This window comes from Musca domestica, unplaced genomic scaffold (assembly GCF_030504385.1).
Source record: "Musca domestica strain aabys unplaced genomic scaffold, Musca_domestica.polishedcontigs.V.1.1 1, whole genome shotgun sequence".
NCBI lineage: Eukaryota > Metazoa > Arthropoda > Insecta > Diptera > Muscidae > Musca > Musca domestica.
Window position 1 is genome coordinate 48,214,360 of NW_026712114.1, and position 17,001 is coordinate 48,231,360.

The 17,001-nt window shown below is 33.2% G+C and overlaps 1 protein-coding gene across 2 annotated transcripts in view; it reads right to left on the reverse strand.

The window, feature by feature from the left end:
- Positions 1-2,477: 2,477 nt before the first annotated feature.
- The window catches only part of LOC101887381 (Chitin binding Peritrophin-A), a 35,915-nt gene continuing 21,391 nt past the window's right edge, over positions 2,478-17,001 (reverse strand). Inside the window, exons 4-5 of one of the 2 annotated variants that reach the window (XM_005176911.4) lie at positions 16,720-16,930; positions 2,478-3,210 (exon numbers count right to left, since the gene is read on the reverse strand). In XM_005176911.4, coding sequence (XP_005176968.1) covers positions 3,156-3,210; positions 16,720-16,930 — 266 coding nt within the window. In that variant the 3' untranslated portion in view covers positions 2,478-3,155. Of the gene's footprint in view, positions 3,211-15,186; positions 16,150-16,719; positions 16,931-17,001 lie in introns of those variants that run through there. The other variant, XM_005176910.4, reaches the window with a different exon arrangement.

Here is a 17,001-nt window from a genome sequence, read left to right on the forward strand (position 1 = left end):
CGAAATGCCGCGATGGTCGATGGTAACACTGTTTATATCTATTGAGAGTATTATATATTAAAGAAAAATCATTTAAAAATGTGCCTAAAATCACCAAATATTCGGAGAAATTATTTAATTAGTGATATGAGACAGAACCCTCTACAAACTCTACATTCCGAATTTTAAACGATTTTTCTGAAATTGTGGCAACAAATCATCAGAATACCGATTATCGGGAGGCCCTGTTACCGGGAATGGGACTACAACAAAACGTGGACCCGTATAGATACCTTTTTTCCATAAGATCAAAAACCCATTATGAATTCCATAAACCGAATTTTTAAAATTCTAAAATACCGAATATCGGAAGGTACCGTTGTATTGTGTCCATAAAAAAACCTGGACCTCTATATACAAAGCTCTGTCAGGGTAACTAGAACTCATTACAAACTCTAACTATAATTTTCTATAGAAAAAGTTGTCGAATAGAAATTTAATAGAAATTTAAAATTAGAATTTTAAGCTGATCAAGAATATATGTACAGGGTGAGATGAAAAAACTGCAACCAACTTCAGACTGCTGTCATTTCTAAACCATTCGTCCGACAGCTGTTAAAATTATTCCAGTGATAGCTCATTATATTGGCTGGAAAACCACAAGTGGCTATCGTTAGAGCACTCCAGCATTTAAGCGCAGCAAGTGGATGAAAGAAAACAGTAACATCAACAGAAATGGTTCGAAAAGTAAAGAAGCGACTTGATCGAAACCCTCGTCGCAGTGGCCAAAAAATGGCTCGGAAAACCACAAGTGGCTATCGTTAGAGCACTCCAGCATTTAAGCACAGCAAGTGGATGAAAGAAAACAGTAACATCAACAGAAATGGTTCGAAAAGTAAAGAAGCGACTTGATCGAAACCCTCGTCGCAGTGGCCAAAAAATGGCTCGTGAGCTGAACATATCGCAATATTCCATTCGCCAAATATTGAAAAATGAGCTCGGGGTAAAGCCAGTGAAATTCCAAAAATTGCAAGAACTTAAATCGCAACGGAAAGAAAATAAACTCATAAGAGCTAAAGAGTTGCTTCGCTTAGCCGAAAATGGTGAACTGCCGAATTTGGTTTTCTCCGATAAGAATACATTCGTTGCCCTGCAGTTTGTAAACAAACAAAATTATGGTGGCAAGTAAGACAAAGAGGTCAGCTGAAAATGTGCACCTTCGGTTGGCCATCAGAACTCAGGCGCCGGCCATGGTGATGGTGTGGGCCGCCATAACAGCCGATCGTCGCTCTCCGCTCGTATTAATCGACCGTGGCATCAGAAGGGTGGTGGAGGGTTTATTAAAGCCTTGAGCACTCAAACCTTTTGGCCGCAGACCTCGGACTTTCCAACATTGCACTCAGCACGCGCCACCCAAGAATGGTTACAAAATAAGGTTACTCGCTTCATTCCCAGCGCACAATGGCCACCAAAATCTCCGGATACCAATCCGTTGGACTATTGTGTCTGAAGTATTTTGGAAAGCAAGGTTGGCACTAACAAATACCAAAGCGTAGATCACCTCAAGCTAGCGCTTCGCCGCGAACGGGCCAAAATGCCGCAGAGCAACTTTCGGGCAGCATGTGACTTTTTCATTGGCCGTTTTAAGGCCATAATTCGTGCCAAAGGTGACCAATTCGAACAAATCTAAACCAAATCTAAAATGTTATGCCATTTGTAAAAAATGATGACGTTTGACTTTGTTGCAGTTTTTTTTTATCTCACCCTGAACATGTGCGCAAAATGTTAGTCTCCTATCTCAATTTCTTCGAAAGATAGCGTAATTAGAATTAAAATATTAAACATAGAAATTTAAAATTAGAATTTTATTTAATATACCTTCCATAGTGTTGTGGAGGGTATAAAAACAGCATAATTGGCCAAGAGCCTAAGACATTAAGAACTACTTATCTTTTTCGAAATTCAAAAATTGCAATGCCAACCAACTCTTCTAACATCTGGAATTTGTAACTAATTTCCCCCAAGCAGCACACATCCCAATATTTCTACATATCAAATCTCATATCATCATATGTTTCATATTAAATAAATTTAAAGTTTTCGAAACCTGTAATTTAAAACTATTTTCAGTTTTTAAACTGACAAAAACTCTTTAATAGAATTGTGGTTGTCAAGAGAGATTGTATTATGACTGATCATTAAGTTTTTAAATTTCCAAAATGTTTATTAAGCTCTATTCCTATGATAGGAAGGAAATAATTAGTTAATTGGTTGTTAAAATATTAAGAAAACTATATTCAATATTTCAACAGTTAATAACTTTGTAAGAAACAAAAAATTATATTAATGTTCAGAACTAAAACATTTCATAAATTTAGCTATTCATATATATATTTATCTTCAGTGTATTTTTCAATAATAATTATGTACATAGATATGTTGCTTCTTTTTATATAGAACTGTAATAAAATGAAAGTAAATTTAATAAATTTTTGCGAATGAAGGATAAAGTAATAACGAACATAAATATCTTTAGAACAAAAAAAGTTTGTTAGTTTAAAGGATTTTGGGTAAATTACGTATGTGTGTATTGGTGAACTGATATTTTTTGTGTGAGTGTGTGCATTTGGTATTATTATGGTTTGTAAATATTTGAAAGTTTAGAGATATATGTGTGTGTATGCATATTAAGATAATATTTTATTCTAATATTTATTATCGAACAATTAAAATTAATTTCAACTTACAGTTTACTTGTATAGACTACAACATAATCTTAAAACTAGTTTACAGATGTAAAAATAATCAATTTGTATTTTTAATATGGACTCGTATTGGGTTTGTTTTATATACACATTGGTTGGAATTTGGTTGGATGTGAAAACAGATGAACAGAGTTAAGTTTGTTTGTGCGTTCTTTGTTCTTCTTGTGTGAATCATATCTTTAGAATTTTTCCTCGTTTTTCAGCAGGTAGAGCAATTTTCAATAACAACAGCCAACATTCAGTCTTATTCGTATCTCTTTTGAACGACATTCTCAAAAACTATTCTTTGATCTACCAGAACTTCAATTAAGTTTGTTAAAGGGATTCACATGGAAATGAAAAATTTTTGGCTTTTGTATTGCGCCGATATTTTGCATACCCTGTTTTCTGTTTTCCTTCGTCGATTGAAATCTAATAGCCCAATTTCTTTAAAGCCTTTAGATCGACATCGCCATAGTAATCTTCGCTATAAATTGGAAGAAAAAAAAAAAGAAAGAAAATAGTAAAATGACTAACATTGGAATCAAATATAAAAAAATATTTTTTTTAATTAATAATTACATATCATTAAAAAAGTAATATGTAATAACGTTTGTATTTTAACTGTTTATCTTTTATCCGCAGACTCGTGTCGATATCGTAGAGCACTTAAATAATCTCAAGAAAATAGTAATATGTGGTAATTAATAACTAACAATGGAATCAAAATTTATTTTTTAATTTATAATTACATCTCATTAAAAAATAATAATAATATGTAATAAAGGTTGTATTTTAACTGTTTATCTTTTATCCGCAGACTCGTGTCGATATCGTACAGCCCTTAAATAATCTCGCCCACAAATATCTTGATGATTTTAGACATAACTTTCAACGAAATAGTTTTTATTTTGATAACTGAAGCTCGTTATAAGTAGTTATGCTTCTGACAGAATATTGTTCGGAACGTTTGTGCTCATTTTATGATTTTACCCACCTTTTTAGGTAGGTACCTCTTACACACTATTTCCGTATAACCCCATAAACGATACCTTCTAATATTCCAATTTTTTTCAATAATATACCAATATCCACTTTAGACCTCACAAAGTATATATCCCTGGATCAGCATAAAATTCCATGTCGATTTAGCCATGTCTCTCGACGACGAAATAGTTTTTATTTTGGTAACTGAAGCTCGTTATAAGTAGTTATGCTTCTGACAGAATACTGTTCGGAACGTTTGCGCTCATTTTATGATTTTACCCACCTTTTTAGGTAGGTACCTCTTACACACTATTATATTCCAATTTTTTTCAATAATATACCTATATCCACTTTAGACCTCACAAAGTATATATTCCTGGATCAGCATAAAATTCCATGTCGGTTTAGCCATGTCCGTCCGATTGTCTGTCGACGACGAAATAGTTTTTATTTTGGTAACTGAAGCACGTTATAAGTAGTTATGCTTCTGACAGAATACTGTTCGGAACGTTTGCGCTCATTTTATGATTTTACCCACCTTTTTAGGTAGGTACCTCCTACATACTATTTCCGTATAACCCCATAAACGCTACCTTCTACTATTCCAAATTTTTTCAATAATATACCAATATCCACTTTAGACCCCACAAAGTATATATCTCTGGATCAGCATAAAATTACATGTCGATTTAGCCATGTCCGTCATCTAGTTTTTAGAAAATCATTCCTCCTGTATTTGGATTCAGATTTGGTCTGCCTTACCCCGACATAAAATTTTTCAAGAAAGTGAAGAACACCCCTGCAACTTTTGAGATAGATATTCTTGACCAAAAACCATAGATTTTTATCCCTACAACTCTATGTGTTGGGGGTATCATAAGTTTGATTGGTCAACAATTATGTTACACCTCGAAATATTGGTTTCCCTCGAAATGGATGGATCTATCTCGCCATTTTAATTTGTAATCACGAACAGGTCGCAATTATGGCCCGATCCTCACGAAATTTTACATGGAGGTTGGGCTATGTCCAGAAAAGAAGCCTATTGCTTTTGGAAATAAAAGCTTAAGGCTGGGCAGAAGCCTTCAAATTTGGATGGTCAACCTAGACCATAACATTTTTGTTATATAAAAGTCTAATTTTCCATTAAGCCGCGATTATTTTTAATCCCGGTGAAATCACAAATAGACGAAAAGGTCAATTCTAACCGTTACGTAGATGCCGATAGTAAATATATCGGATGTATATAGCCAAGTATATACAATGTGTTTATTCAAAGGAATGGGATGTTACCTAGAATGCTTATATCTCAAGAATGGCTGTACCGATTTTGACAAATTTTGTCATTTCAGAATGCCCTCTTGGCATAAAATAATATATATATTTTTTTCATATATTTTATCGCATGCGATCAATTTGAATTATAATATTGAAGTGTACATACCAACATTTTCATTCTACGGAAACGCTGAAAATAACTTGCAGGCGAAATCCAAAATACACAAAAGGCGAACCTCGGGCTTTTTTATGCTGATTTTGCAGACAAATATAGCCAAATATCGTAGAAAAGCAAATCATATAGGAGTCTTAATTTGGAACGAAATTTTGTATGAGAAGAGAGATAAGGACAGTGAAGAAGTCTTGCATTTTGGATGACCATTGGATTATATTTAGCTGCAAAATAGAGTGCGTAAATATTGAGAAAATGTCCCTGGTCGAAAAGCTGAGGGTAATATCTGGGCGGTGCTCTATGACATAATTTCAAAAACGAAATCTTTCAATATGGATTTGGACATAAGGGGGCTTCTAACATATTGTAGTGCTGTAGGATATAACATGGTCGGCTTCGCACTGTTATAGCCTTTGCTTACTTGTTTGAACATATTTTTAACATTTTCCTCAACAAAATTAGTAAATTGTTTATTATATTAATGCAGTTTTTTTTCTAAATATTTTTTACGATGTCTTCTTGATCAAGAATCATGAACATTCTAAGGATTTCTTAGAAAAAATCATAAAGGACAATCATTAATTTAGGAATATTTTTATAAAGTCTCCTTGTGCTGAAATTTTGCATTTTTAAATATAATTTTGCAAGGAATTATAAATTTTTAAGAATTTGCATTCAAGGTCTTCTTTTTTAAATTTCTCTAAAAAACTCTGGATTTCCTTAGGACATTCTTCAATTTCAAACCGTGCAAAAACTGTTTTGCAGGGGTATAATATCTTCGTTTAATGATTTCATTGAACCGCCTGTTTGTAAGATATGTTTCATTGTTTGACTGCTCTGTTCGAATAATCACAATAAATCTGAAACAAATATTTATAAAAACAAGCAATCTCTAAAAAGCATCAATATATAAAGAACCAGCTATTTCTACTACGTCAAATACTTAATTCAGAACGACCTAACTAAGAAAAGAAATTTCACATGTCAGTCGTGTCAATTGATTTATCCTCGATATTTGGCTATATTTTTCGAACTCAGCATCAATGTACAGGCCAGAGACGTTTTTATGATTTACTAAATGTTGATATTTTTTCCACACAAAATCGTTGTCTATTTCACTAGTTATATACATATTATCCGATGACCATACAAAATACTAAGCTTCAGTGCAGTCCTAAACTCTAACTTCATTAAAAATGTATATTGGTTATAAGTTGAGTACTGTAGGACAGCTGCAAAATCTAGTCAAAAATTGAAAAAATCTTATGCTATAAAAAATAAAAAAACAGTAAGCAAATGTTAATGTCGTGCGGGGCCGACCATTTGATATCCTACAACACTATAATATGTTGGAAGCCCCCTTAGGTCCAAATCCAAAAAATATTAATTTTTTATTGGCATATTTTTCGCGGTTTTTATAGATAAATTCTTTTTCCTGCAAGAAGCCATATCGAATTGGTGAGAATTGTCAAACTCAGCCCAACGTTTCTGCACTTATAAGCAAAATAACTAAGATCAATTTCTTTTACAAACAGATTTACCTAATTTACTTTATATCCGATATCTTGGATATCAACATCAATATAATGGTCAGAAGTGACCTTTGTGTGTTTCTGGTTTCACCGGGATTAAAAATATTCGCTGTTTAACGAAAATATTCGTATTTTCTTACATAAAAGTTGGGGTCTATTTCGCCCATTACAAATTATCCGACGACCATTAAAATTGGTAGGCTTCTACCCAGTCCTGAATTCAAGCCACATGCAAAATTTCGATTGGAAGATCCATATATAAATTCTTATGCACAGGACCAATATTTCGAGGTGTTACATAATTTTTGGCCCAACCAAACTGATAATACCCCCCAAAAACATGGTCAGGGTCCGTCAATTTCTGTAAAAATCTAATTCCAACCATTTTTAAGATTTAAACCGCTTTAAAGCGCTAATGTGCAGTCTACAACGATCTATGATATGGTATGATATTCTTCACATAAAATCCCAGTCAAACAAAATATGCATAGTGGTACGGCGCATCATACTGATCTTTCCTTACTGGTTTAAGAAATTTTGTTCATATCACAGAAAAGATTTCAGAAAAAAAGGTTCCAAAAAAAATTCCAATCAGAAAATATTGAAGGGCTTCTTTGTTATAGATACTTTTTTAAAACCATCTTGGTTTTTTTCGTATACACATGCTGAGGGTGTGTATATGCCGGCAATTTGATCAAGATGTTTTAATTTATTTTTCTCTTTAATTCCCATCCATAAAATTAGCCCAATTTAAAATTGACATTAAATACTCAATTTCTATGTCAGTAGTATTGTCACACAAAGAACATGCTAAGCAAATGTGGTTTCTTTTCTCTTCGAGAAAAAGCCCCAGTGAGCAAGTGTGGTTGATGTCTTCTATGATGCCTTCCTTCGTTATTGTGGTGCTACAGTCATTTAAAATACTAATTGAAAGATACAAAACATAATAAGTCCATTCGCACCACAACAAAAAGTCTGATGAATACAATTCACTCTTTATTTCGAAGAATAACTAAAAGAAATAGAAAAGGGTATTTTAAACGTAGCAAATAAACCACTTGAGTTTGTATTTATTATTCTGGGACATAACGCACACACACACAACAAATAAATACACAAAGTATTGAAACAAATGACCGCACCCAATAGCACAAATGACCGAATGCAACAAATCACAAATTAAAGAAAATTGTGTTGAAAATAAATGCTGTTGTGTAGCATCTAAATAGAAATGGGGTTATTATTATATTACATTATTATATGAAGCATACGACTTTGGAGAGAGGATCTTTGTCTTGATAGAAAGAAAACAAAGGCTTATCTCAAGAAGGTGTTCGGTATATATTGAAAGAAGTAAAACAAGCTGTAAGTTCGGCAGGGCCGAACTTTTAATACCCTCCATCATTTGAAACGAATTTGGTAATAATAATAATAAATAAATAAAATGGACCTGCATAGCAACTTTTGTCACAAGCCATTAGAATACTAAAATTTAAAACCAGTAAAAAAAGTCCTAAAGTCGGCGGGGCCGACTTTATGATACCCTACACCACTTTGCTAATTTAGTAAAGCTCTACGTAACAATTAAAAGTTTTTATGGGAGTATTCAATCATACACGCTATGATTATAATTATAATTTAAAGTTCAAAGGATCAAATATGCCGAAGCATTTGTATCTTTTAAATTCGGACTTGTATTGCCCATTTGGTGCAAAATTAATTTAAAATCAGATAAAGATATATATGGGAGCTATATACAAATCTGAACCGATCTCGAAAAAAATTTGCAAATATATTTCTGAGCTGTATATGATATATTTCCTGAAATATCGTTGTTACAGAGTGCATATTACGGCTGTGGGTAACAAATACTAGAAATCGGATGAACAATATATATGGGAGCTATAGCTATATCTTAACCGATTTTCACCAAATTTGACATACTAGCTTCTGGACTCAATTCGGTAAGTGCCAAATGTCATCCTATTTGGTGCACAATAAAAGGTAAATCGGACGAAGTTATATATGGGAGCTATATCCAAATGAGAACCGATATCGATAAAATTTAGCAAAGGTATTTCTGTGCTGTATTTGATATATTTCCCCAAGTATTGTTGTTACAGAGTGCATATTATGTCTGCGGAGGACAAAAATAACAAATCGGATGCAACATATATATGGGAGCTATAGCTATATCTGAACCGATTTTGATCAAATTTGACATTCTTATTTTCAGGCCTAATTTGGTTGTACGTGCAAAATGCCATACAATTCGGGCTGATGTTGCACGTTTGGTGCACAATAAAAGGCAAATCTCCAATTTCAATAGGGTTTGTCCTTGGGCCAAACAAATGATTTGTGCAAAATTTCATCTCAATCGGATAATAAATGCGACCTGCATTTTGTTCATAAGAATACATGGACAGACGGACGGACATGCATAAATCAACTCAGAAAGTGATTCTATGGAGATCCTCAAAAGTAACTATGGGTCTATCTCGCTTACTTTTCCATGTTACAAACAAATGCACACAGACATAATACCCTTATATTCTGATGATTTCAGCTATAATCATCAAAATACCAAATATAGAGAGGTACTATTATATGTAGGGGCTATACCAAAACGAGGACCTGCACAAACAGGGTTTTGTAATAAGCTGTATTATCCATTATGAACTGCAAATACAATTCCGGTGAATAATATCCCTAAAATTATCAAAATACCAAATATCGGGAGGTCGCATTATATATAAGCATTATATATAGGCTATAAGACATGGACCCATACAGACAATTTTCTCTTATAGACTGTAGTATCTATTACGAACTTCAATTCCGTTGAATAATGTCGCTAAAGTCATCAAAATACCGAATGTCGGGAGGTATATGGGGCTATACGAAGACGTGGGCCTGCACAGACAATTTTCTGTCATACGAACTTCATATACTAAATTTGAAACTTTTTCGGTGAATATTTTCGCTTAAATCACCAAAATACCAAGAATAAGGACCTACATAGACCATTTTCAATACCAAAAGTCGTGAAGATATAGTATAAATTTGACTCGGAAACTAGAGTGATTTCCACAGACGGACGGACATGGCTAAATCGACATAGAATTTTATGCTGATCAAGAATATATATACTTTTTGGGGTCTAAAATGTATATGTCGAATATGAATTAATATACCCTCCATACCATGGTGGAGGGTATAACAATTGTAAACAACCCCGAAAAATCGTTTGAATTTGTCAAAAGTAGTTTGTAAACTTGGAAGACAACAGTAATCTTTCTTAGTTTTGAACGGGCCGTTAGTCTATGCATTAGCTACATATATCATAATTTCATCGATTTACGAAAATTGTCAATAATACGTTTCAAAATCTCTAATTGTCACTACATTTATAGTATAACTTATTTTACAACCCTTTTATTAAATAACAAATTAATACAATGCCGAGTGTAGAAAACATTTAAACAAGAAATAAACTATACACACTTGTAAAAATAACAATTGCAATTGGACAAATCAGAAAATAATCATCAGTGCAACTGAGAAAAAACAACACACACAATCAATTGTTAAAGAAACACAAGCCAGATAACAAAACATGAACGAACACACACACACATCTCAATATCCAACCAAAGGATGGTCGAAAGTGTCTTAATGTCGGACAAAGGATTTTCCAGTGTACGTAGCTTTAACCACTGCTTGTCCATTTAAAACAATAACAGAAACAAAATCAACATAATCTTTAACAATACAAGCCAATGCTGCTGCAACTGTATCACAGCTAACGGATGTCAGGAAGAATGCTGCTACGAGTACATGGTTAAATCAGAAAGACAAGAAGAAAACGATTTAATTGCCTCTGCCAGGGCAGAATTAAAATAAAATAGAAATGACCATCTAGGGGATAAGCTTTAAAGAAGAACTTAAACGCTGACAGCATAAATTCTTAATCCCCTTTGAAAAATGCATCAAGCGTAAATATTTGTAATGAGATAAACCGTATTATTCTTTTGTTCTCATTTTTCTCCTGGAGAAAAATATGATTAAATGAGATGTTTTTTTTTAAATCTGAAATACAAAAAATTAGCATAATGAGGAAATCAAGAAGAACACGAGTAAGGCAAAGATCAAATTCGAAGAGGCCGACTATTTGACAACATACACCATATAGAAAAAAAAAATATTTTCCAACGACCACGATTGTCATGTAGTTGGTACACGTTTACTAGTTTTCCATTACATAATGTTATGGGATCTGTAGTAGTCTGGGAGTGGGTTTAAATTTTGCTCGAAATTGAAAATGTTTATACATTTGATTTCTTGTTTGTTTGTAATTTATAGACTCTAAAACTGCAAAACAGAGTTTGCTGAAAATTTCCTAATATACTACAGCATTGCCTGGGAGTAATACTTGGCTATATACATTTTCGAAATTCCACTTGGAACTAAGGATATAGCATCAGAATCGGAGGTACCTCAAAAAAAAAAAAACAGTAAAGAAAGTCTTAAAGTCGGGCGGGGCCGACTTTATGATACCCTACACCACTTTGCTATTTTAGTAGAGCTCCGCATAACAATTAAAAGTTCATACACGCTCTGATTATAATTTAAAGTTCAAAGGACTGAATATGCCGAAGCATTTGTATCTTTTAAATTCGGACCTGTATTACCCATTTGGTGCACAATTAACTTGAAATCGGATAAAGATATATATGGGAGCTATATCCGAATCGGAACCGATCTCTATAAAATTTGGCAAAAATATTTCTGAGCTGTATATGATATATTTCCCAAAATATTGTTGTTACGGAGTGCATATTACGGCTGCGGAGGACAAAAATAACAAATCGGATGAACAGTATATATGGGAGCTATAGCTATATCAAAACCGATCTTCACCAAATTTTACATACTAGCTTCTAGACTCAATTCGGTCGTAAGTAGCAAATTCCATCTAATTTGGGCAAATATTAGACGTTTGGTGCACAATAAAAAGTAAATCGGACGAAGTTATATATGGGAGCCATATCCAAATCTGAACCGATCTCGATAAAATTTAGCAAATGTATTTCTGAGTTGTATTTGATATATTTCCCCAAATATTGTTGTTACAGAGTGCATATTACGGCTGCGGAGGACAAAAATAACAAATCGGGTAAACAGTATATATGGGAGCTATAGCTATATCTGAACCGATTTCGATAAAATTTGGCATACTTATTTCCAGGCCTAATATGGTTGTATGTGCAAAATTCCATACTATTCGGGCTGATATTACACGTTTGGTGCACAATAAAAAACAAATCGGACGAAGATATATATGGGAGCTATATCTAAATTTTGACCGATTATCTCCACTTTCAGTAGGGTTCGTCCTTGGGCCAAACTAATGATTTGTGCAAAATTTCATCTGCATAGGACAATAAATGCCAACTGTACTTTGTTTACAAAAATACATGGACAGACGGACGGACGGACTTTGTGGTGTAGGGTATAATAAAAGTTTTATAGGCACATATCTATTGATCGGTAATAGATACAGTCCCTAATTTGGAATGTACAACGGAAATTGCTACAAAACTAAATTTGCCAAATTTTATTGAAATCGGTACAGATTTTGATACAGCTCCCATATATATTTGCGGTCGGTTTAATATATTTGATGCACCAAACACGATATGTATGGCTGATTCCAACGAAATTCGAAGTGAGTGGCGGAATTTAGTACAAAAATAAATTTGTCAAATTATATTGAAATCGCTCCCATATACAATTCCGACCTATTTCATGTATTTAATGCACCAAACACGCTATATATATCCAATTTCAATGAAATGTAGAGTGTGTAACGGAATTTGGTACAACAATAAACTTTTCAAATTATATTAAAAGCAATTCAGATTTTAATATGTATTTTCGGATAATTTCATGTATTTGATGCACACATCATGCTATTTATCCCCGATTACAATGAAATTTGGATGGTGTAACAGAATTCGAAACAAAATTTAATTTGATATACAGAGTGAGATAAAAAAACTGCAACAAAGTCAAACGACATAATTTTTACATTTTTTTTTTTTAATTTTATTGAATGAAAGCAAAAAATTTCGGAAATGGCATCAAATTTTAGAATAAGTTTAGATTTGACCAAATTCGTCACCTTTGACACGAATTATGGAAACAATGAAACTATTACGCTGCCCGAATGTTGCTCTGCGGTATTCGGTCCATTCCCAAGCGCTTGCTTGAGATGATCGACACTTTGGTACCTTTAGTGCCAACCTTCCTTTTCAAAATACTCCACACACAATAGTCCAACAGATTGGTATCCGGAGATTTGATGACCATTGTGCGCTGGAAATGAAGTTAGGAACTTAATTTTGTAACCATTCTACTTTCGGCCACTGCGGCCAAAATGTTTGCGTTCCCAAGGCTTTAATACACCCTCCAGAATATTTTCGCGATAATATTCGGCATTTATTCTGATGCCACGGTCGATTGATACGAGCGGAGAGCGACCATCCGCTGTTATGGTCGCCCACACCATCACCATGGACGGCGCTTGAGTTCTGGTGGCCAATCGAAGGTGCACATTTTCAGCTGACCTCTTTGGAAAGTTAACACGATAATATTATCTGTTTGCAAACTGCTGAACAACGAATGTTTTCTCATGTCTCGGAGAAAACCAAATTCAGCAGTTCACCACTTTTGGCCAATGGAAGCAACTCTTTAGCGCTTCTGAGTCTATTTTCTTTCTGTTGCAGTTTAAGTTCTTGTACCTTTTGGGATTTCAATGGCTTTACCCCGAGCTGATTTTTCAATAGTTGCCGAATGGTATATTGCGATATGTTCAGCTCACGGCCACTGCGACAGGGGGTTTGGATCAAGGCGCTTCTTTGCTTTTCGAACCATTTCTGCTGATGTTGTTGTCTTCTTGTGTTGTCTGGAGTGCTCTAACGATAGCCACATGTGGTTTTTCAGTCAAATATAAAGAAATCACACTATCACGCTTGAATTCCATCACGAATAACTTATTTTCTGGAAAATTCTCACCAAAATGCTTTTGTACGCGTGTAAAAAATATAATGAGCTGTCACTGGAATAATAACAGCTGTCGGACGAGTGGCTTAGAAATGACAGCAGTCTTAAGTTGGTTGCAGTTTTTTCATCTCACCCTGTATTATTTCAGGAATGACAAACAATAACCATTTATGGTTTTTATGGCTGGTAAGTCGTAAAGATATTCAAACAATACTCGCGGCATTTTCCTTTAATATTTAAGAAGTATTACAGCTATAATCGCGGATTTTTTTTGGACTTTCGAGATATAATAAAGGTTTTTTAGCAATAATATTCATGAACTATTTTATGGTCCTTTTATGATTTTTCCCATGGTAGAATTAAGAAGGCAATGTCATGCATTCATATGTTTACATTTTTTTTTTTTTTTTTTCAATATTATTCATTTGACAACATATCATTGTCAACATTTATGCTTATGTGTGTATGCACAGAAATCAGATATGAGAACCTTTTATATGCACTGAAATTTGACAAGGAAGATTACACAAAAATTTTAACTTTGATTTTTTCCAAGTTATACAATTGTTAAACCTTTTTTCGGGGACTATCAAAAACATTTGAGGTTTTTCTCAAAGTATATAAAAAAAATCGGCATTTTTTTCATTATTTACAGGAGAAATAATTTTGGACTTCTACGAATATTTTTCAAGGCTATTAGAGCAAAAGTCCTAAATTTTCTCAGAATTTTTTATGGTTATTAAATTTAGTTGGGGTAAAAATATTTTACTTTTTTATTTTTCTCGAAAACCTGACAACTGAACAAACACAGATTATTGGACAGGGGTTTAAATAATATGCCATTGAAATTTGCTCAATTGTTCTATTGCAATCGACAACCAGCTTTATGGTTGCATTCGCAATGTATTTTTATAATTATATAAATTTTACTTCTTTAAAAATAAATTCAAGGATAAACTGTACTAAAGATTGAAAAAGGATTTAATGTCGTCGTGGTCTTTTTTCAAATGCTTAGAAGTTACTTTTAATATTTCCTCTTCATAATCAGTTTTAACAGCAAAGAAGGAAAACAAAATAACTAAATATTTTTGCATGCTTCTTTTACGCCTGGACGTTGGTTATAGTTAATTTTTATGGTTTATCCTTTATTCTGGTTTTACTCTAAATATGTGTTTACGCAATGCAAATAGCTTTTAATTGGATCATCAATTTTTTTTAATTATATGTCTTATGAGTCCTTAAAATTCCTAATGTTTGTTGTTTGTTCGTAGTAATCTGTTATATTGAGTATGTAGGAATTTGGGAAGGGTTTCCAAATTAAACATCCACACTGTTAGCTGATTCATGGGATAAACGTATATTGTTTTTGTTGTTAATATACTCTGCTGAAAATTAGTAAGAAATTATGAGGAAGAAAAAGTCAAAAGTGTTTTTATTTTTTATATATTTTTTTCTGTATTATTTTGTTTTTTTATTTTCAATAAAATTATAAACTTATAATCAAAAATCACTTAAATTTAAGGAAAATGTCTAAATTAAACATTTACGACATTCTACATACAAAAAAATTTTGACAACTTCTATCGATTCTTCAACGTATCTATTACAGTTTTTCTTTCTCTTATTTTTTTTTTTTTTTGTTTCTTCATAAAAATTTAATTCTCTGTAAGCTTCATTAAACAATTTGTCACACAAACAAAAAAAAAATTGAAGGAAAAGAAAAAGGAAAAACAAAGTAAAAATAAAACACAAACAAAACATTCATTCATGATGCTCTTTGCAAGATGAAGATTAAAAAAAATAAAACAAACAAAAAATGGAATATATAAATAAACAAAAAAATCGAAAAAGAAGATAATAATAAAGCTTCCACAGAGAAAATTTTTCATAATTTCGATATTTAATAAAATATAAAAAATCTCTTTTCTTTCTGTTTACTTTTATGTTCATTTATACGGTTTCCCACGACAACATGGAAAACTTCTTAACTTGTCTTTTTGTTGTTACTTGTTTAAAAGGAAGGAATCTTGACAGGGATAGTTGTTGTTCGAAAAGTAGAAAAGTGTCGGGTTTCATGTTGTAATGTATTTTGTTTTGTTGTTGTTTGTTGCTGTTCTTTTTTCTGTCTTTTGTTGTAGTTGTGTTCACTGGTATGGTGGTGTGTGTCGTGTATGTTGATTGATCGATTGGTTGGTTGGTTGATTGGTGTTAGTTTGGGGTTGTGCTGGGAGTTAATGTGGAGAAATTATGTTGTGATGTTGTGGTGATAAGGGCTTATGAGGAGGCGGCAGCACCCTTGTTTGTACCCTTTTTACGACCTTCGCCTTGCAGACCAGCTAAAAGTTCACTTTTGCGGATGCTCTTCAAATCCAAATCGCCGTAGTAGTCCTCGCTGTAATGTAGAGGGATTTTTTATGTGAGCGGTTAAGGACTGTAGGTAAGGTTTATGATTTTTTGATGTTTTTTTTTCAATTTATTTTTGTATATTTCCAATAAGTATTAAGGTGACATGTTCTTATGGAATAACACAGTGTATAAGATGCAGATAATGCAGAGAGATCGAAAAGCAAATTCAATGCAAAGAAGAAAGCACAAGCAAAAGAGTTTAAAAAAATACATAAATGCAGTAAAGTGTTTCACAGGCTGGTACAATTGAAGTGCTTGTGGTTTTCTGGACACACCTGTTTTCTGAATAATTTAAAACATTCCCAAGGAAATTTTTAAATTTATGCAGATATTGGATTGTGTAGAACATTCCCAAAGAAAACCGAAGCAACTACAATTGACAAATCAGCCGCAAGTTTATTTTCATCAGTCTAAAAAAATCCCCATAATGCGGATTCATTGTAAATCACAACAAAGCAGTGTATAATTCATTCAAGGTGTACTTCACGCAAGCCTTAAAAATTACCACTACCCAAAAAATCATAATATATAAATAATTTAAGAGTTTTCCACTTACCAGCCGGGAACATCTTCAGGATCTTCGCAGTTACCGCTACCATCACTGTCACCAATCTTGAATACAGTACCAATGGGGCAACCATATTCACGAGCAACACCTTCCAAGCAAATGTAGTATTTACGGCAATCTTCGGGGTGAGCATGTCTGGAGAATGAACCAGCATTGGCCAATTCACCGGCAGCGGGGCAAGTGAAACCGTTGGCAACTTCTGTAATTTAAAATTAAGTAATTTAGTTCACGTAGTTCTTACAAATTTTCATTATTTTGTTTGTATTTTAC